Genomic DNA, 23946 nt, shown 5'->3' with positions numbered 1-23946 from the left:
GTTTTTTCTTGGAGGAAAAACGTATGTGTGTGTGCCATTTGTGTGAACCAAAGTGGAAGTTGTCTGAGCAAAAATGATGTTACATTTTTGTGAAGTTGAGTCATAGGTGATATTTTGAGTGGTTAAAAACAAATAAAAATTCAGAATCATGGGTGTAATGGTTACGAAGATTTGTGTTGATGTTATAGCAATAGGAGTTCTCTTTCCACCTGACTGATGTGTCGCCTAATAATAAGCATTTTTATTTTTATTTTTACTACTGCTGATTTGTGTTAACCTCTTCATTTGATTATTGCTGATTTAACTACAGATTTTTTGTATTACTAACAATTGTTAGCGATTCATATACCTAATGTATGGATTAGGTTTAGTTAATAATGATTAGTTAGTAACTATCGCACCCCTTTGAAGTCGTCCAACCCAGTTTGGAGACGTGTTTGTTCATCTGTTTGAGTCGGGTATAAGGACTCATTGTTCGTGCGGATTGGTGAAGGGGTAAGCATGGGGCAAGCGTGGAAAAATCTGTTTTATGCGACTAGAGAAATATGGGGATTGATAAACAATATTATTAAATTTTTATGTGATACCCAACATACATATTCGATGATTTCTATGTGAGTAGTACCTGTTCAAAATCGTCTATACTGCTGCTTACCTTCACTTCTGATCTAAAAATTTACGTGGTATTAGAGCAAGGTTTAAGCCAGATCAGCTTCGTTTAAGCAGCAAAAGTCTTCTCATCAAATTAAGTCTATCCAAGCATCAAGATGGTGAGAGGACTCAAGGTCGAAGATAGGCTTGATGGTGCATCGAACTTCACCTCTTGGAAATTCAGAGTTCTTATTGCACTGGAAGAAAATGACCTTCTAGACTTTGTGGAGAAAGAGGTGCTTGAGCCATCTGATGAGGCTGAGAAAACTCAATGGAAGAAGAATGACGTTAAGGCTAGGAAGATCTTAATAGATTTTGTAAAGGATCATCTTGTGCCAATTATATCCAAGATGAAGACAACCAAAGTCGTGTTCGAGACTCTTAAAGGTTTGTATGAGATCAACAACACCAGTAGAGCTCTGGCATTGAGACAACAACTCCACCATATAAAAATGACTAAAGGAGATTCAATCATCTGCTTGTTCATGAAGATTATTGAATTGAAGGATCATCTATATGCCATTGGAGATAAAGTTGAAGATAGAGACCTAGTTATGTTGGCACTGAATGCTCTTCCTCAATCTTAGGAGCCCTTCATTCAAGGCATTAGTAGAAGATCTAAATTGCCCAAGTTTGATTGCCTTAGGTTTGATTGCATTCAAGAGGAATTTAGGTTGGTAGCAAGAGGAAATGGAGGAAATCCTTATAGCGAAGAAAATCATGCTCTTGCTGCTCAAACATCCAGAAGGAAAGGAAGAGATAGGATGAAAGGCAATTTCAAGAGGAATAGAGATAGAAAAACAGATTCAGCTCCTGAACCAAAGAAGAAGAAGGATCTCTCTAACATTCAATGTTACAGATGTGACAAGTATGGTCTCTATGCTCAAGATTGTATGATAAGACCCAAAAAACATGCTTCTACTGCAGATGTTGATGAAAAGAAATCTAGAGACAATTCAGGGGGATTTTTATTCATCTCAACACTTTGGAGCAATGTTCCAACCGATAGTAACACTTGGTTGATTGATAGTGGTGCTTCACAACACATTACAAGATATCGGGAGCATCTTTCCGACTTGGTAGAAGGAGAAACCAACTTACAAGTGATAATCAAAGATGATGCTTGTTATTCAGTGAAAGGTGCTGGGCCCACCTCTTTTAATCTAGATTCTGGCATCCCTCTTCATTTAAGTGATGTCCTGTTTGTCCCAGAAATCAAAAGAAATCTTGCCTCAATTTCAGCATTGGAGGACAAAGGGTACCAAGTTGCATTTTCTGAAGGGAAAGTTATTGCTTGGCCAAAGAACTCTAGCATCAAAACAACCCGTGTGATTGGTGTTCGTCTAGAGAGTCTATACAGACTTTCTATTTGTCCAATTCAAGCATTATTGCATAACTCTACCAGTTCAAGTGAGTTATGGTATAGGAGACTTGCTCACCTACACTTTAGGGCTCTTCCATCTATGGAGAAGATAGTTACTGGTTTACCAAAGCTCAGTCAGGAGCTTAATGACATTTGCAAAGGATGTGCACTAGGTAAGAATATCAAGTGTCCTTTTCACAGTAGTGAATGTAGATCAAAAGGAATTTTAGATCTTGTTCATTCTGATTTATGTGGTCCAATGTTTGTGGCATCCTTGAGTGGATTTTGGTATTATGTGATTTTCATTGATGACTATTCTCGAAAGACTTGGATTTACTTCTTGAAATCTAAGGAGTCTGAAGAAGTACTTGATAGATTCAAAGAATTCAAAGCTCAAGTTGAAAATATGTCTGGGAAAAGGATCAAGGTTCCGAGATCTGATAATGGAGGAGAATACACTTCTGGAGGTTTCCACAATTTCTGCATTGAGGTTGGGATCAAGAGGGAGTTCTGTGTTCTGTACAAACCTCAACAAAATGGAGTTGTAGAAAGAAAGAATAGATCCATAGTTGGGGCAGCTAAAGCTATGATTCATGATCAAGCTCTACAAACCTTTCTTTGGGCAGAAGCTTCCAGAACTGCAGTGTATGTTCAAAATCGAAGCCCTCATCAAATATTGGAGAACATGACTCCTGAAGAGGCTTTCATTGGAGTGATACCTGAGATTAGTTATTTGAGAATTTTTGGCTGTCCTTTTTATATTCATGTACCTAAAGATAAAAGATCTAAATTATAACCATTAGAGAAGAAAGAAATATTTGTGGGTTATAGCGTGTCTTCAAAGGCCTACAGGATCTACATTCCAGGGCAGGAAACATATTGAGATCAGCAGGGTTGTATCTTTCGAAGAGGAAGTAGCCTTCAAAAGATCAAAAGGGTCTTACATGGAGATAGACAATGAAGAACAAGAGACACCTTAGGATATGGATATTTATGGATATTTCTCCTGATCATTCTCCTAAGACTCAGAGGGAGTCTATTGAACCAGAAGAGACTATTGATCCAATTGATCCCATAGAATCAACTGATGGGCCAAGTAATATTGCTGTAGGTCGAAAGAGACCTCTATGGGCTAGACAAACTATGCAAGAGGGAGAAAAGTATGCAGCTCCTCGTGGCACCTTTAGAGAAAGCAAGAGACTACAGAATTTTCCAGGCTACGTGGCATTAACGAGTCACATCATTGAGTCTGAACCTTCTAGTTTTGAGGAAGCATCCAATCAGCAGGTGTGGAGAGATGCTATGACAAAAGAATATCAGTCTATCATCAAGAATGATGTTTGGGATGTTGTAGCAAGACCTGAAGGAAAATCAGTTGTGTCTTCCAATTGGCTTTTCATGATCAAGCATGCAGCTGATGGAAGCACTGAGAAGTACAAAGCAAGATTTGTGGCAAGACGATTCTCTCAGAAGGAGGGAATAGATTATGAGGAGACATTTGCTCCCATTTTCTCGATATACATCCATCAAGACTAATATTGCTATTGCATCAGCCAAAAGCTGGAAGCTACATCAAATGGACGTAAAGACTGCTTTTCTTAATGGTGTGATTGAAGAAGTGTACATTGAGCAACTAGATGGTATTGTGATTCATGGGAAGTAGTCTCATGTATGCAGATTGAAGAAGGCATTGTACGACCTTAAGCAAGCACCTCGTGCATGGTATGAAAGGATTAATTGATACTTGATGAGCTTGGGATTCTCCAAGAATGATACATATTCCAATCTTTACTTCAAGGTAGTTGATGGGGAGGCCTTAATATTGGTTCTTTATGTTGATGATTCATTTCTTACTGGAGCAGAACATCTCATTGTCAAATGCAAGAAAGAACTAACCTATGAGTTTGAGATGAAGGATCTTGGTCTTATGCACTACTTTCTAGGATTGGAAGTATGGCAAACACCCAATGAGGTTATTTTTAGTCAAGGGAAATGCACCATAGATATCTTGAAGAGATTTGGGATGATGGGATGTAAGTCCATGTCTACACCTATGGAAACAAATTTGAAGAAGTTGTGTGACTTTGCAGCTAGTTCAGATTTGATAGATCCCACCATGTACAGACAGTTGATTGGATCATTGATGTATCTAGTCAATACTAGACCAGACATTTGTTATGCGTTGAGTGGTCTCAGTCAGTTCATGTGTGAACCAAGACAAATTCATCTAGTTGCAACAAAGCATATCTTGAGATACTTGCGTGGCACAGTGGGATATGGCTTGAGATATACTTCCTGTGAAGATCTGAAGTTACAAGGATATTTAGATTCTGATTGGGCCGGGAGTGTAACTGACCTTTGTGGCACTAAGCACTGTTGAGGTTGAATACATTGCAGCATGTGTAGTAGCTCGAGAAGCAGTATGGCTTCGAAAACTCCTTGTAGGATTATTTGGTCAAATATTGGAGCCAACTGTGATTCATTGTGACAATCAAAGCTGCGTGAATCTCTCTGTCAATCCAGTGTTTCATGATAGAACAAAACATGTGGAGATCAAATATCATTACATTAGAGATATGGTGCCGAGAAAAGCAATTCAACTTAAGTACATTTGCACTGATGAACAAATAGCTGATATTCTTACCAAACCCCTCTCCAAAGTGAAGTTTGCACACTTTCGAGATAAGCTTGGAGTTGTGGAGAATGTTGCCCTTGCTGAGAAGGAGACTCAACAACATCAATTCTTGCTATTTGCCATAATGAATATTTCTTTGAGACAGATAAATATGAGGTGAAAGCCCTCTTCCATCTCTGAGATGGAGATGTTGCTCTTTCCACACATGGGAGTAGCCATGGTGGACGTCATGTTGAGAGACTCCATGACGACATCACGTTGAGTGATTTCGTGATGAACACTTGTGCACATATTTCCTTCCACACATGGGAGTAGCCATGGTGGATGTCATGTTGAGAGACTCCATGACATGGATATCTGGAAAGATACCTCCCTAGCTAAGAGGGAGTGTTGATGTTATAGCAGCAGGAGTTCTCTTTCCACCTGACTGATGTGTTGCCTAATAATAAGCATTTTTTTAATTATTTTTACTACCACTGATTCGTGTTAACCTCTTCATTTGATTATCGCTGATTTAACTACAGATTTTTTATATTACTAAACATTTGCTAGTGGTTCATATACCTAACATATGAATTAGGTTTAGTTAATAATGATTAGTTAGTAACTATCGCACCCCTTTGAAGTCGTGCAACCCAGTTTGGATATGTGTCTGTTCATCTGTCTGAGTTGGGTATAAGGACTCATTGTTTGTGCCGATTGGTGAAGGGGTAAGCGTGAGGCAAGCGTGGAAAAGTCTGTGTTATGCAACTTGAGAAATACGGAGACTGATAAACAATATGATTAGTTTTTTATGTGATACCCAGCATACATACTCAAAGATTTCTGTGTGAGTAGTACCTGTTCAAAATCGTCTATACTGCTGCTTACCTTCACTTCTGATCTAAAAATTTACAATTTGGAGTCAGAGAGAACACAAAAATCTCTATCTGTTGATATGTTTTTTTAAAAAAGGAACGTGGGATGTGAAAAAAAACATATGCTGGAATCATAAAACAAAATGAAATACTGTTACTGTGTAGCTGGTCTTATATTTGATATTGTGTTTATTTGAAGAAGGGTCCAGTTTTTGAAGCCTGAAGTCTGTTTTGGTCATTAAAATCAAGGATGCACATATTGAAGTGTATTTTTGCCTTGTGTAAGGATTTTATTGAAGATCTATTTTCTAAAATCAGGTCATGTTGAAAAATTATGAGCAGCTACTTCAAGGAGGATGTACAACCTTTACACAGTGCTGTTTTTGCTTTGTGTATTATTTTGAGATGATGTGTTTCTTTTGAGTTGGTGCTCAGACTGAGGTTGGAGCCTCTATTGTTTTTGGAGTTGGTGCTCTTTAAAGAGTTGGAGCTCTTGAATGTAACTGGGTTGGTGCCCATTGGGTTGGAGCCCATTTTTGATAATGATAACTATTATGTGCCGTGGTTTTTTACCTGAAAGAATTTTCCATGTGATAAATTTTGTGTTTTCTCTTTGAATGTTCAATCTGCTTACTTTGTGTGGCTTCAACAGCTAATTTTTATTGAAATACTGATTCACTCTCCCACTTTCTAAATTTCCGGTGTGTGTGCTTACCTGCAAATTTATTTGCTCTGTGTAAATACTATGGCATATGGGGATTGTTATTTCCTTTTGTGTGTGTTCTGTTGCATGTGAGTGCCTATTTATGCTCCTGTGTGATTGTAAGCTGTCATTTACCTGCAGTAAAAGGTAAGCTACGCAAGAGCATTTAATAACTGGACCGAGTAGTTATAGGATGACCTGCAGCAAATCAGAGGTTGCAGAACTACCTTTAGAAACAAATTCTCAATTTTCCCTTGGCGCTTTGTGTATCACTTGCAGCAAAGCAGCATCCTTTTGTTAATTCTATGAGTGTAGGGGGTGGCTTTGAGTATCAGGTGCTACAAGTGACCTATGGTGCCATATTATAAGGATCAACTTAGGTGTGCCTCTGCAACCACCACATATCTCGCTACAATAAATGTCATTATAATTGCTTAACTGTTGAACTCCCATAAGAATTATGATGTTTATCTAAAGAGTAAATTTTAAAGGATTAGTCTGCATTCTATTCACAATAATTCAAAGAAAAATTACTTCTTGAAATCAGGTTGAATCTCACACTTAACCAACAATGCTTTCATGTTTGGAGATCTTCTTAGTCAACTTTTAATATCAACTGTTTTTAATGACTCAAATTCTTGCATTAAATCTGTACGTTTTTGATAATTTATGGATAAAAAGGGTTTTATCAAATTGCTTTTGAGGTTTTGATGCATCGTGGTGGCTACAAGAAGGTCCATGTGACATAACAAATTTATGTTTTGTTGTCTCTCTGACTAGGTCCCAGCACCTGATGCATAACTAATTTGTGTTTGTTGACTCTATGGCTATGCCACAGCACTTGATGCAGCATCGAAAGGAAACCGCTTCATCAACGCAAGTTTGAGGTATCTTTCCTCCCTCTCTCTTTCTTACACAAGTGTCAATATGTGCCTTTGCACTCATGTATTGTTTCACACTTCAATCCAAGCATGGAACCCTGTGGTCAAAGGGAGCAAAAAGGATATGAAATGAAAGAAATGGGTTTAGAGTGCATGGATTTTTATTTTTGACAATCCACTTTGGCTTTTTACTTAATTATCATTGCCTTTGCAAAGGTATAAATATTGCAAATAAATTTCACATTCACAATTTCAGGTAGAATTTGTTGTGCTAGTTGTACTTTACAAATGAAATTGAAGTAGAAATGAAGGACCAAATAATTAGTTTGTTGTGCTACTTGTATTTAACAAATGAAAGTCACCTAGAGGTCTGAAATTGTTCCTGAAGACATAAAAACAAGGAAAATAAACAAAGAAAGAAACATATTTTATGCTGGAAAACCTTAAAAAGGGAAAAAGACCAGTTGGTAAGGGGAATTACTCATCTACCTCAGTACTATTACTCAAACAAACAAGTACAATGATCAGAAGTTATGACACCTCCCTGTTAATTGCAACTGCCATGTCTGCTCTGCTGGAAATCCTCTTCTTCATTGTCATACAACATTCAATCTGGCTCCTTATCCTCAGTTGCTCCTCCTGTTGTCCCAAAATTGATTCTAGATTGTCTTCTCCATGCTGAAGAAGTGTCCAAAAGTGGAATTGGAAGTGAAATTGTCAACCTGTTGATTTCATCTTCCATCATGTTCCGGCATGACGAAAGCTCACTTTTCAACAGGGGGGCAATTATGAAACCATTGCTTTTCAGCAGGAGGCAATTAGGTAACTGTCACTTAGCATTAAACTTATCCTACATCTTCTGGAAGGTATAAGTTATATATATCTATGTATGTATGTGTGTATGTATGTATTGCCATCAAAGTACTGTTTTGTTCCTGAAAGACAACCACATCTATGAGGTCAAAACTGTGTCCACAGTCAGAGAACTCAGACAACTGAATTTGGTGATGAACAAGACTCATTTTACAGATCAATTTCCAGCATGCTCTCACATCTGGTGGGGGACTTATTCTCTTGATCACGATGGTTGTGTTTTTTCTTTTCTTCTGAACTGTCAGACCCAAAGTAGGAGAGAACCATTGAAATAGTAATGTTGGATTTTACTGAGCAGAGTTTGATGGACTTCATACAAACATATAAATAATTATCTTCTAAATTATGAAGTGAATTTTTCCCCTTGTTGAGTATCCATTTGTTTTCAAGCTTAAAAGGGAAGTATTAAAGGTTTTCTTTTCTCTCCGAATCACTGTTATCATCATTAAATCACTATTTTTTTTGCTTAATTGATTAGATACAGTCAGATTATCATTATTTCACAATGGATGAGTCATAACAACAACAGCTATCTTATTTTCCTAAATGTTAAGTCTATCTAATATTGTACAAAAGTCACCTGGGCTACTGTATATTCTTAGATGTTGTACATGAGATACTGAGAGAGGGGGGGGGGTGAATCAGTATCTCAGAAACTTCTAGGAACAAATAGAGCCAAATAAAAGAGTTGAAATAATTAACACAAGAAGAATACAAGATTTATCTTGTGGAAAACCCAACTGGGTAAAAAACCATGGTATTGAACAATATTATCATTACTGAATTTGGGCACCAACCCTTTTACAGAAGTGAGCTCCAACAAACATTAGGAGCACGGACTCAATACAAAGACACCAACCTTAACTGAGCACCAACTCAAAAACCACTGAAACCAAATTGAAAAATTGATAGAAATTGTAGGCTCTCTGTTTTACTCAGACTTAAGTAAAACTCTTAAAACTCATTACATGGTCATGACATTTGACATTAAACTCAGCCCACCTTTTTAACAGAGATCACAATCCTCTGTATACTCAAATTAAAATGACATATCATTGAAAATTTGCAGCATCACTCAGTATTTCAGACATCCATTTGTCTTCAAATTTTTGCTTCAATCACAGATTTCAGAATATGCTATTCAACTCAATATAAATTCAGCACACACAATCCAGTTCAACGGACATTCAACATGCAACACACTTTTCTGTGAATGCAGTTATTTTTACAAATCACCCTCACCAGAAGAATAAAGACCTTTTACAAACAGTAAGTCTCATTCACAAAAAAACGCACATAACATCTCTGTCGACTTCCTTCACACTGCAAATATAATAAACCAATTTTTTTTTTCAACAAAACCGATGTATTTCACCAAAAATACGTTCCAATCACTTCCTCTTTTTTTATGTAACAAGCCAAAATCTCCTTTTTACAGTAAATATGAGCACTTTGTAATAATCAAGAACTCAAACTGTTAAAATCATTAAAAAATGTTTTCCAGCTCAATATTTAAAAAAAAACTTTAGAATCACTGTAACACACCATTCAAAATGGACCCAGTAAGAACATTGAATACCATACACACACATGTACACAATCAAATACTCCATCATGAATAACGTTTTTCATTCTATGAGTTTTTTTTTTATCTGCTTAGAAAGTTAGTGCAACATACTTAAACTCCTTTCACGCCATCATCTGAATATCTGCAGAAACACATCACACTCCATGCATAGATTCTCTAACTCATTTCCTTAAAAAAAAAATGGCAGGCACATATGAAATTTCTGTCAAACAAACAGAACACCCACACGCTATTCAAGCAACACGTATCAACTGAAGATACGATATTAACCTCTAACATCTGCACAAAAAACCGACAATTTACCAACCACAAGAAGCATCATCCATAACTCCAGCAAAGAAAAATGCCTCTCATAAGTGAAATTTGCTGAAGGCAAAAACACGTAGCTAAAGACTTGAAGGCACATGGAAATAACAACCCAATACCAAACGCCTCCAATTTCAAAACAAAACTATTTCAATTTCACATCTGCCAAAAACAAATTCCAGAACATTTTACATGAACAGCTCCAGCCAATAACCACGTGGCACACACTTACTGAAAAGAAGATCTACCACGAAACACCCAAAAGAGCAACTAGAACTTTATAAAAGTGATGACTAGGCATAGAGGCATGTTTGATTTAATCAGTTTAGTTCCATACAACCAATTAGCTTCAACTGAACAAATACAGAAACTATAAAAGAAATCCTGAAACCAAAGACATCAATGACAAAAAAACAACATATAGACTCTATATTCATCTTTCTTCTCCTAGGAGCATCCTTGTATATACTTTGGAATCTATATATGCACATGACAGATATGCATGTATAGCAATTACAGTCGGAGCAAATTTCTTGTCTCTCACTTCATGTTGTTGCATTTGTCTGACATCCCATGTCATGCCTCGACTAGCCATATGAAGCCTTCATTTGTCCTATGCAAACCTTCTCAATGAGAACCTACTTGGATGAGATCTTTTTAAAGGTTGCTGGATACACATCGATTTGCTTGGATGATTGACATACTTTTGGTCATTGAGAGTATAAATATTTTTATCGTCATAACATCTAGTTATAGATAAATTTTATAATTATGACATTTAAAAAAAAAGTTATGGAGTTGTCACGTGATTAATTATGTCTTTTGAGTTAAAAGAATCAATTGAGCTATAATAACTGATTTAGTTGTTATATGGTCGACATTGGATGCCTTACAAGTATGGCATTAACCTTAAAATAAAGTGATTCATTTTGGGTTCCATTTTATAGCTTAATTTCTTTTGTCTCCATTTAATATGCATATGCTTTTCCTTTATGCCAAGTTATAAGTACAAGTATAGATGTGGGGAGGCAATTGTGAGATAGTATGGCCTAGAAACATCTCAGGGGGGCCTTGGTACATGGGACTGTGTTTGGAGGAGAATCTGGTACATTTGCTGACCCAGCCCAAAATTAGTACTTAGTTTTTATTGGCTATTGATACGAGGGGTAAACATTGGAACCCAGTAATGCAACCTTTATGGTATTAGAGTGTCGGCACCATAATGCCTCTCTTGTGGAACACATGAATATTGTAGTTTAAGTATTAGGTTCAAAATCATATAATATATTCAGAGAGGATAAGTGGGCATAAGTGTTAACTGCAAGTGCAGTTTAGGTTACTAGAGTGCGTCCTGTGCTTTGTGCTGTAATGTCTCCTTCTGCGTAGTCGCTCCAGGGCTTATTAGCCTATTTAATCCCTGTAGGCTATAGTTGGGATAAAGGAAATTGATTAATTTAATTATTTAATATTATCCGATAAAGCTAATATTATCCGTCAAAAATAGATTATAAGGGTTAGTTATTAATCAATTTAATAAAGTTTATAAAGTGACTCTAATGGGTATTTGAGTGAGATTTTAATGAAGTCACTTTATTATTCCCAAAGTTCAAGTTTAAATTAAAATGAGAGGGAAAACCTGTGCCCAGAAGCTTCCTTGGTGGATATAAAAGAGATGCTTGGTTATTTTTTGATATTGATTTGGAGAGCTTCTTGGAGGTTGTAACTCTAGGACAAAAACTCTAAGGGATTGCTGGTTTCGGTAATGAAACTATCTGCCCTTGCCAGAGTTGGAGTTATTTCACAGTGCTTTTACAGTGTGTGCTTCAAATTTGTAGAGTCTCTTCCAGAGACAAATTTTCAGGTGTCTTGGTTTATTGCAAAGATCTTGAAATGGACGCCTTGCCTAGAGACATTATTTTTGAGGTTGGAAAATTATCTTTTGAAAATAATCTTGGCATATGGATTCTATTGACTTGGCCGCTTCATTTCTTTATTTCAGTATAGGTATTCTTGGTGTGGCTTCTAACAATTTGGCACGAGTTGTTCTTATTGGGTATTTGGCTCTATATTATTAGGCATGGGTTCTTGATTCTTGGGCGTGGATTGCTGTTGGGCAGCCACCTTCATATTCTTGCTGGCCGCGATTTTTCGTTCCTCTAGCATGTGGTCAAACCTTGGGTGCGAGTTCATTGTCGTTGGCGTGGGAACTAAATACCTCAGCATGAGCCCTAGGAGAGTAAATGCGGGCTCTTTTGGACATTTTTACTGCTGGAACCGGTTGCCTTGACCACGTGAAAGGAACTTCTGTTGGAGCGCCTATATCTTCACTCTATCGAAAATCATATTGCTGGTAGCATTGGCTTTGTGGCTTCCATTCCTGGGAGCTGGCTTGACTATTTCTATGAAAGATAGCTTTAATGCCAGCGCCTTTCAATTGTGAGCATTAATGGAAAAAGATTTCATTCTGTTACAGAACATGTAATGAGGTTTAGGACGTTTAATCTTTATTTCTGAAATATTTATTATCTTGACATTTCTGAAGCATAATCTATCTACTATGAAAGATGTATCTTTAATTCTGCATTTAAATTTTCCATATTATGTTAGCATATCTTATCTCTGTTGAAATACCTAAACACCAATAAACCAATATCAGCAATCCAAGAACTCAAATAGCAAACCAGTGAACAACACATAAATAGAGATATCTACCTCAAGGGGATAAGTTATGGTGAAAAATCAGGGTGAATTTGGAAGGGGACTTACAGTGGTATAATAGCTGGTTTTCCTGCAAGCCAGTGTCTATGAGTGAAAGAGAACAAAGGTATTATAATAGAGAACAAAAGGAAGGTTGGTAATCTCCATGTGGTTCAGAAGGTGAAATTGCTTCTGACATACTTGGGTTGCATCGGAACTCTTCCTCAAGTAGTGGTACAATTAGCGAATATGGGTGACAAAGATGCAATAGATCTTGCAATGAATTTTCTAAATAACTTTATTGTAGAACAATGTAACAAATCAACGCATGGCTTAGCTGATGGATTTGATGGCCTTCAACCTTGCAATCATCAACAAAAACAACCACCACCATAACAATGACAATGGTGGAAACAATGGACGTCATAATGGTCAGGCTGGCAATTCAGTGAATAACATAACTGCAAATTAGCATGTCGAGACAACTAATACCAGACCCCTGATGCCAAACTTCCCATGTAGAGTCCAGCTAGAAGCTGGAAATGAGCCCACATTAACTGATTTTCAAGATCAGTTCACACAAGACTGGAGGAATGCAAGTCCAAAATTTCAGGATGATATATCTCTTAGAGACTTTTATGGACCTAAGAGTGAAGTATAGTCGTCATATGGAAAATGGAAATAGAGCACATAACAGTGACTAGAGGAAGATTGGTAAACGAACCCTTCCCTTCTATGATGATTCTGGGAGGACTATAGCAAGAGCATGAGTTCAAAAGGTAAATACTTATTTCCAGCTTAACCCCATGCCCGGAAATGAGGCAATAAAATATGCTATCATTCACCTAGATGGAGTTGCACATGAATGGTGGCATCATAAAATGATCATGATGGGCATGCTCAGATTACTTCTCATGGGAATTTACTGAGAGGTTGATTGACAAATTTGTTGAGAAGGATCTAGAGCTTCACTTTAAGGAGTTAGCCTAGTTGAAACAGTGTGGTTCAGTGGACACCTACATTGCTGATTTTCAGAGTTTGTTTGTTTTGGTTAAGAATATATCAGAAAGAAGGTTGATAGTGCTATTCATGGATGGATTAGTGGATATTCTAAGAGGATGGATAAAAGCTCTCAACCCTAACACCCTTCAGGAAGCATCAAGAAGGCTAGAGATATGGATTCTGCTACCACTAATGATAAATTTCAGTCCAAAGGATCGTCATTTATAAGACAAACTTTTACTTTTTCAAAACTTAACAATTGTAACAATATCAATCATAAAAGATCTCACAATTATGCAACACAAGGAGAACACAAGATTCATGTGGAAATCCTTTCGGGAGGAAACCATGGCAAAGTAACGCATATATAAAACTTTCATAAAAACTTGCAGGCACCAACCCATAGGAGACACCAATCCCCACATGTAGAATTTGTAGGCACCAACTCACTGGAGACACCAATCCCCACAACTGAGCAGCAACTGGACAAGGGGCACTAATCTCTTCTTATGAGAAAGCACCGACCTCCAACAAAACTAGATTCCATCTACTTGAATGTTGCTTCTTGAACGGATGATGGACAATTCAATCTCATTAATAAGAATGTCAATCTCATATGCGTGCCTTCAATGAATGATATTCATATAGCCCTCCTATACTAAAATCTGTCTTGAATGATATTCTATTACATCCTTCTCCTTAAATCTGCTGATGTTTGTATATTCTTGCTTATCCAACTGGTTTCTTTGCCCTAGGGTTCCTATTCCTGTTTTTATGTTCCTTGTGGCAAACATATATTCTCGCTGATTCTACCTTGGCTTTTGATTTTGGAGTACAGTCATTATTCTTTTTTGTATTTGATTTTAGAAAACTTACCATTTAAAAGCTTCATGCAGTTATCCAATGTTGGAGTCGACCATCTAAACCCACAATTCCATTTCTATACTTAAGAAAAACAAAGTTGGAATACACACACACATATCTATACACATATATACATATACATATGTATATGTACTTATAATATATACATATATTTATGTATATATACATGTGTATATATGTATACATATATGTAGATATATACATAAATATATGTATACACATTTATACATATACACATACACACATACATATACACATATGTATACATACACATACACATACTATACATATACCAGTGTTACCTGGAAATGCTTTTCTGGCCTCAAGGCAACCGTCTTGGAAACGGAAACCGTTTCGGGGACTTGGGGATGACCGGAAACGTTTCCAAGCCGTCCCTAATCCCCGAAATTTTTCGGAAATGTCCCAGAAACTCGGGGACAATCAACTTTTTTCCCAGAGACCGGTGACTGTCCTGAGGACGGCAGGGGATGCCCAAGCCGTCCCCTACCCGTCCCGGGGACGGCTAGCCATTTCTACCTATAAGGCAATTTAAAAATAATTTTTTTTATAAAAAATTGAAAAAATATTCTTATTCAGTTTTGAGAGCAATTAATTTAAAAAAAAAAATTAGGATCCCTGATTATTATAATAATTTTTTTATAAAAAATTGTTTTTTTTTTTAATTTTAAAAAAATCATTTGTAAATTATTATAATATTTATTACTGATTAATAATGATTAATTTAATAATTATTAATAAATAATAAATATTATAATAATTTCAGAATTTACAAATTACAAACAATAATCATAATATTAATAATTTAATATCGATATAGTCTGATGACTGATATCGATATAGTTAATCATTTTCCTCCTCGCGCTGATATCTTAAAGTTACTTTAATAATATATGATATCGATATCATAATTCTCCCAAAGTTAAAATGCATACAACAAAACTAAAGGCCAAAAAACCATTGAACAAAAAATTAAAAATAGTGCAGGGCGTGTGACAACAGGCAAGGAGAAGGAGATGAATGATCATTGATTCAAATTTCAATGATATTACATAATTAGAATTAGAATCAAGACTCTAATTTATAAATGTTATTATGTTGCTATGATTAAATTTCACATATATATATAGCCATCCCTTATTCGGGGGAAAAAAAAAGTCCCAAAAAACCGTTTCCCCATCCGCTCGTCCCGAAAACTCGGGGTAACATAGACATAGACATATACATATACATATACATATATGTATATGTATATATAATATATACATGTGTATATATGTATATGTATATACATCTATATATATGTATATGTATATACATCTATATATATATATGTATGTATGTATGTATGTATATAGATGCATATGTGTATATGTATATGTGTATGTATATATATAGATGTATATATGTATATATATATATCTATGTATATATGTATATATATAGATGTATATATGTATGTGTATATGTGTGTATATGTATATATATGTGTGTGTATGTATATATATTATATATACATCTATACACACATATACATATACATATACATATACATATACATATACACACACACACACACACACACATATATATATATATATATATGTTTGTATGTATATGGATGTATATATGTACATCTATATATATACATAGATACATCTATATGTAAATCTATATATGCACACACGCGCGTGCACACACACACAGATATGTATATGTATATGTATATGTATGTATATAAATATATGTATATGCATATGTAAGAAAAGAAATGGAATTGTGGGTTTAGATGGTCTAGTCCAACATTCGATAATTGCATGAAGCTTTTAAATGGTAAGTTTTCTAAAATCAAATATAAAAAAGAATAGTGAGACTGTATTCCAACATTAAAAGCCAAAGTGGAATCAGCAAGAATATATGGTTGCCACAAGGAACATAGACAAAGGAATGGGAACCGTAGGGTAAAGAAACCGGGAAACTCCCTACCATATTCATTCAACTTCAACAAGTGAATGCTGCTTATCCTAGGACTTGATTTTTGTAATGTTTGGTTGCTTGGAGCTTTTTGGATTGCTTTGTCTCACACATAGATAGGATATAAGTAACTTTTGTAATGAATGCGTTAAAACTGGTTTATTTTTTCTCCTTGTGTAAGGTTTGTAACTTTGTTTTTTGTTTACACTCGCAATTCTGAAGTCAGTAATGTTATGTTCGTTTAGAGATTATTTTAATTATTCTGTCTAACAAATAGATAGGATATAATTAACTGTGTAATCTTTGAAATGCTTAAAAATTGGTTCTATTTTTCTCTGTCATAGAAGGTTTATAATTTTCATTTTGTTATTTTCCTTTTAAGCTCCAATGCAAATTGTTATTTGTAAGGTCTTGCAAACTTGTTTTTAAAAATTAATGCCTAATATATGGATAGGAATTTATGCAAGTTGCTTTATCTTTTCAGGTTGAATGACGAAATGAAGGGCACAGGAAATCTAGCTGCTCAATTGTATCCTATAATTGCTATCCGTAGCCTCTTGAATTTGCCCAAATGCTTATACAGGTTATCTGTAACTTTACTATATACAATCAAACTAATAAAAGAGTGCTGGCACAAAAAATGTAAACTGAGGCTACAATGGACGGGTAAGTCCTACTTAGGACAGGGAGTGTGTAAGTGAATTTGTGGGCTTTGATGGTATACTCAAATTTTGATAACTGCATGATGTTTTTAACTGCTAACATGGTGTTTGACATAAGTTTTGATCTTAGATTCTTAAGTATCTAAAATTCAAGAAATGTCACTATAGCTGAGAGAACTTGGCAATCTTCCAAAAAAAATGATCTTAGAGTTCATTCCTTTAGTAAAAGGAAATCAAATTTGGCAAAAACCATCTGATCACATGGATCTATGGCACGTTTAAATTGGTTATATATAAAAATGTAAAGATTTTGCAAGCCTTAGTCCTTTTGCTGGCAATTATATATGTAAACCTGCTAGAAGTTTTTAAAACAGTAATGAATGTGTTGTACCCATAGTTACAGGACTCTGCGTGTCTGGCCCAGACTCTGCGAGTCCAGAGGCGGGTTGACCCTGCAGAGTCCAGAGGACCCTGGACTCGGACTCGGCCGAGTCTGGCCAGGTCTGCTCAGACTCGCCGAGTCTGTCAGACTAGGCAGACTCGCCGAGTCCCGAGCCTGAGACTCTGCTGCACCCAGCCAGAAATAAAAAGCAAAAATAATAAAAAATGGTTTGTTTTAAGTTGGACAAGAGGTCGATACGTTGGCCTTGATTTTTATTTAATTGTAACAGTTCCAACTTCAAACAAATAACCACACTGATTTGCTGAATCAGAAGTTAATTTTTCATAATTTGAAAGTGATAAATATCCACTCACAAGATGGCATACATCAGATTTAAATAATTCATTGCTTGTATGACTGAAACAGACATCAAATGTTGATATTATGGCTAACTGAATCCCTGAAATGGTACAGCAAACTTAGCAATACAGTGATACAAACTGTAGCAAGGTACGGATGGCTGAAAATTATGCTCCTTAAGGACACATTCCCTGTCCAAAATGCCCCCATCATAAGAAACATTCCGAGCATGCATGAATGAGTAGAAAACGTCCCAACCCATCCCCTTTTTTTTTTGAAATTTCAAAAAATGTCATCAAGATGACAAAATATTAGCAGGGTATGCCTAAGAGCCATAGGGAACACAGTCATCCCCTACAACCTAGGCACATTTTTAGAGCCTTTTTTTAAAAATCAATTTTGATTTTTTTAGAAGGGATGGGTGGGCCCACAAGGACACCCAAACCCCTTTAAACCATACCTAAACCCAAAACAACTAAAAACAAAAAAGCAAACTCATCTTGACTTTTTCAACTTGTGAAGAAGAGAAAGAAAAGGAGAATCTTTGAGCAAAAGAGAACAGCAATAGAAAGACAACAATAGAGGCATCAAATCCATGTCACTTGAGGTAAGCTTCCGTCCAATATTCATTTATTCAGATTCCTTTGCATTTTCTTTTTAAATTTCCAAACAATTAAGCAACTTGTTTTGTTTAATTTTTTCTCTATGTATGCAATTGCAGCTATGTTTTAAATTCTTAATAAAAAAGAACAATAAGCATCAATGAGAGTTGTAAGAGTGAAGATATTGAAGTTGAAATGCAACAAAGAACTAGATGTCATAGAAGTATGGCTGCCACTAGGGGTTCTTCTAGGAGTGGGAGCATGGTGTGATGTTCCCAAACAAGACACCGTCCAGTATTTTTAATATTAAGAAAGCTCCTTGTATTATCTTTATAAATAATATTAGTATTCAAAGCCCATACAACGAAGGACAATGAAGAATATAGGTGATCGTATAAGGAAAGATAACTATTTTTATAGATAGGAAAGGGAAGACTTAATAAATCAAGGATAAGAAAGGATGGTAAAAATACAGAGAAGTAATTAAAGAATAGAAAGAATATGATATGTGGAATAATCCATAATGGGTATTCCAAGCATGAAGGGACATTACAAAAGACATTAATATCATGGAGATGTTGCCACGTATACAAACATATGTTTGCTGATGATCATCCAAAGAGAACAGGAAGACATCTATTTGCCATCAAGCACTGAACCTTGATAACTACTACAATTATATCTAATATATTTTATTATGCCGAGCAAAGAAGTGTGGAGTAATGGATATGGGAAGTAGTTATATGGGCTCTTTGACTGGTCAAATGAAGAAAGGATACAGGAAAATGGCAGATTAAAGGGGGACGCTACCTTGAGATGTTAATATATAAAATAGCCATGATATCGGCAACAACGATATTGAAGAGGTGTATAAAAGAATCTATAAAACTTTTTGTCGTTCATAATCATTGAAGTATGTTGTAAGCAATTAGGATGAATTATCAGTAGCACATGCCTCCTACCACCATCACGACACTCAAGTGTTTCTAGATGAAGCGATTGAGAAAGAATCGACATTATCTTTGCAAAGGATGAGATCAGAAGTAAATAGCGATAAAGACGGTTGAACTAATAAATGTTTAGTACGGTGCGATAAGATACAACTCTGTAACTACAAACAAAATTAACAAATAGACAAGACTTTGAAGACGGGAGCTGAGAATGAGAAAGAGGTTATCAGGAGCTGCTTGGGTGGTAGCTTCAGGCTACGGTGGGACAAACATTCTAAGCTATACAGCGATTATCATTGCCTATCGTGGTAACTAAGCTACTAGAGATTGCCACTGATGGATATAAAATATTTACGACAAACATTACAAGGTACAGAAGCTTAAGTAAATATTTCGGATTATTAAAGAGGTGCATAACATTATTATGAGTCAAATATAGGTGTCACCATGGTTATAGACGTTGGACGCAACTCCCTTATTGGGTGCAATTACATACAATCAACAATTGTTTTGGGTGAAAGGGCATCGAACTATTAAGCAAAGATGATTATTAGTTTATTACTGACCAAAACCTTAAATAAGAGACAATGATTAATATGAATTGTTTATTAAGAATCATATCGAAGGCTGCGATGTCGCTTGAAATAATAGTAATCCATCTACAAAGATCAGTGATTACCATATATATAGAAGGGTGTGCTCAATAATACCAATCCATAATTGTTATGCGATGGAGTCATTAAAGTAATCATCATCAAATGAAGGAATCGTTAAGGATAAAGGAGGAGACGTATCTATACCACATGAATCTTCACTTCATAAAATATATATAAGAAGTCCTTCAATCTGACTATAGGAGGATCATGAATGGTTTTAGATATCGTCTTCTTATTACAGTTTGAAAGGGCTCATATGAGCAAGGCCAAAGGCTCAATATCGGGTGCATGAAGCCAGGGATTATTTACATCAGACAGAGCTTGACATTGAGTGAACTCAGTGAGACAATAAAGATCTTTTGCATATTTATCATTCTTTCATATCTGGGACAAGCACGATAATCTTATCATTATTATGTTGAGTAGACCAAATCGTCTTGCATGTGTCTTAAAGCCATATTAACGACAGCAACCATTCTGGTAATAGCAGCATATAAGTGATATCAATTGTTGTTCATCATTTACAAGTGGTATCCACTTCTACTGTTATTATCTTAAATACTATTTTTTCTGAGACTTGAGGGAATGAGTCTCTTGTAATTGATTAATTGAGTTAATTGTTCCCTAATTCATAAAGGATACCAAAAAGGGGACATTTCAGTGGTATGAGGTTCCTACCATCCTTCGGGGTAAAGATGAATCAATGAATCATTTCAGTCAATAAGAAGGAATCTATCAATATGAGTATTTGAGTGTATGCTCCGTGCTTGCTTATATCCATATGTATGCTTCATATTTTCAAATGTATGCTTCGTGTTTGTACGAGTGTATACTTTGTGTATGCTCAGTGTCTTCATGCATTGATATGTATACTTCGTGTTTTCACATGCATGCTAAATACTATTTGTAATCTTCTTATGGGAGAGGGCTTGAAGAGTAAGAGATGGGTCACTAGGGGCTCGTAAGTAACCTAAAAGTGGGTACTTACAATTGTGGAGTCAAGTAAACCCTTACGTCGTCCCCTCGATCCTGCAAGAGGGAATTCATAAATATTGATTGCAAAAAACGTATCTTGTGTTGTGGGCTTGAGATGCAGCAGAGAGGTTGCAAGGGGCTCGTAAGTGACCTTCAAGTGAGACCTTACAATTGAAGAGTCAAGTAACCTGATTACATTCTCTTCCCAACTTCACAAGATGGCAAGTGCTTTTAGGGAGATGAGACCTTGGTGGGACAGTGAGTAGGAGCCTCCAAGTTGAGCAAGGGGGTTAGAAGCAACCTCACTTGCGCTTTGTGTAGAAATGGCTCCAAGCAATCCCATCCCCTCTCTTCCTCCCGAAACTCTAACATGCTTGTATTATGTATAGCGCAGTTGCTTAATCCTTACACTTGGACATGTATGTATGTATATTTACACATGTGGTTCATAATGTAATTACAGGTTATCTTTACAAATCTTCACTCAACTAAGTGCAAGGTTTCAAAGTCAAGAACCCTCATGACAAAAATTTAAGAATGCTTGTGGGCAAGCATTTTTCAAGAGGGAGAGACTGTGATGTCTCTAAACAAGACCCCGTCCATTATTGTTAATATTAAGAAAGCTCTTTGTATTATCTTTATAAATAATATTAGTATTCAAAGCCCATACAACGAAGGACACTGAAGATTATAGGTGATTGTACAAGGAAAGATAACTATGTTTATAGATAGCAAAATGAAGACTTAATAAATCAAGGATAAGAAAGGATGATAAAAATACAGAGAAGTAATTAAAGAATAGAAAGAATATGATATGTGGAATAATCCATAATGGGTATTCCAAGCATGAAGGGACATTACAAAAGACATTAATATCATGGAGATGTTGCCACGTATAGAAACATATGCTTGCTGATAATAATCCAAAGAGAACAGGAAGACGTCTATCCGCTGTCAAGCACTGAACCTTGATAACTACAACTATATCTAATATATTTTATTATGCTGAGCAAAGGAGTGTGGAGCAATGGATATGGGAAGTAGGTATATGGGCTCTTTGATTAGTCAAATGAAGAAAGAATTCAGGAAAATGAGAGATAAAAAGGGGATGCTACCTTGAGACATTAATATATAAAATAGCCATGATATTGACAGCAACGATATTGAAGAGGTTTATAAAAGAATCAATAAAAGTTTATGTCCTTCATAATCGTTGAAGTACGTTGTAAGCAATTACGATGAATTATCAGTTGCATATCCCTCCTACCACCATCATGACACTCAAGTGTTTCTAGATGAAGCGATTAAGAAAGAATCGACTTTATCTTTGTAAAGGATGACATTAGAAGTAAATAGCGATAAAGACGGTTGAACTAATCACCATTTAGTATGGTTTGATAAGTTACAACTCTGTGACTACAAACAAATAGACAAGACTTTGAAGACGGGAGCTGAGAATGAGAAAGAGGTTATCGGGAACTTCTTGGGTGATAGCTTAAGGTTACGGTGAAGGACAAACATTCTAAGCTATAGAGCGATTATCATTGCCTATCGTGGTAACTAAGCTACTAGAGATTGCTGTTGATGGAAATAAAACATTTATGCCAAACATTAGAAGGGATGTAAGCTTAAGTAAAGATTTCTGATTATTAAAGAGGTGTGTAACATTAGTATGAGTCAAATATTGGTGTCACCATGGTTATAGATGCTGGACACAACTCCTTTATTGGGTGCAATTACATACAATCAACATTTCTTTCGGGTGAAAGCAATGTTACAAGACTCTGCAAGTCTTGGCAAGACTCGCCAAGTCCCTAGGCAGGTCTTACTGAATAATAAAATGAGAATCCTTATAAAAGGAAAAAAGAAATAAACAAAAAGCAACACTAGAGAAACCCTTGGTGATGATGAAACATAATCATGACATGTGTCCTCGTCCTATGTCTTGAGACACAAAAAAGCACATGACATAAGTAAGCTTAAGTACTTGAGTGAAAAGTATTATTTTCAGAGTTGCACACAAAACAAAATAATTGTTGCTTATTGCTTGTTTCAAAACCATTCCTTAAATTCATCATATGGTTCTACTTGATTCAAATATTAGCAAGTTGTCAAAACAACTCATAACTATTACATAGCAATATGAGCACTAAACATAGATTTCCTAACATACCCCACGCTAGTGCGAACGTGGTGTAAACTCACACTTTCAACTATAGTAAGCCTAACTCTGCTAGCTCATGCTCTTGATTCAAACCAAAGACAACTCCCATCAACCTTTCATAGTTTTCACATAGGTTTATTAAAAACTTGGACACGAATAGGAACACACTCATCTGTTCACCTCATATGGTTTTCTAGATTACCATTAACCTTTTCAAGATCCATGAATTGCATTACACTAGTGCTTATGTTCGTTATGATATTTTACGCTAGGTTATAAAAGGAAATAACACACTCATGAATAGAAATAGCCATTGTTTTTGATCATGCCACTCGATCGCTAATAACATAGGAAATTGTTGCTACCAATGGAGATGGAATTATATTCCCCCCATAATGTTCAATTTCTAATTATTAGAAATATAGAAAATAGAAGCACACATCACAATAGAAAATAAAATGCCACCAAAGCGTATAAGTGGCCCATAGTTTGTGATTGACGAGAGGACGCTGGTGTCCTGCTTCCTCCATTGCTTCGTACCTCTAAGCTTAAATTTATTTAAAACACATATTCTTCATCACTAGGACACGATAGCTCTTCATCATTGGCATAGTTTTCTTAATTTGTTTCTTTGACCAAGTTGCATGTTGATCGAGTATGTCATCTATTAGATCATGTGCCCTCTTCATACAATTTAAAATTGCATGTCCTGTTTCATTACACTTGAAGCATTTCACTTTTCCTTTTGAAGGGAAATGCCTT

At 35.8% G+C, this 23946-nt stretch overlaps 1 protein-coding gene across 1 annotated transcript in view; it reads left to right on the top strand.

The window, feature by feature from the left end:
- The window catches only part of LOC131057044 (uncharacterized), an 86809-nt gene that overhangs the window by 33308 nt on the left and 29555 nt on the right, over positions 1 to 23946 (top strand). Inside the window, exons 3-4 of the mRNA XM_057991236.1 lie at positions 7048 to 7096; positions 16918 to 16962. Coding sequence (XP_057847219.1) covers positions 7048 to 7096; positions 16918 to 16962 — 94 coding nt within the window. The remainder of the gene's footprint in view (positions 1 to 7047; positions 7097 to 16917; positions 16963 to 23946) is intronic.

The sequence above is a fragment of the Cryptomeria japonica genome, chromosome 8, assembly GCF_030272615.1.
Source record: "Cryptomeria japonica chromosome 8, Sugi_1.0, whole genome shotgun sequence".
NCBI lineage: Eukaryota > Viridiplantae > Streptophyta > Pinopsida > Cupressales > Cupressaceae > Cryptomeria > Cryptomeria japonica.
The sequence above is the reverse complement of the archived record's forward strand: the minus strand, read 5'-3'. Positions and strand labels throughout refer to the sequence as shown.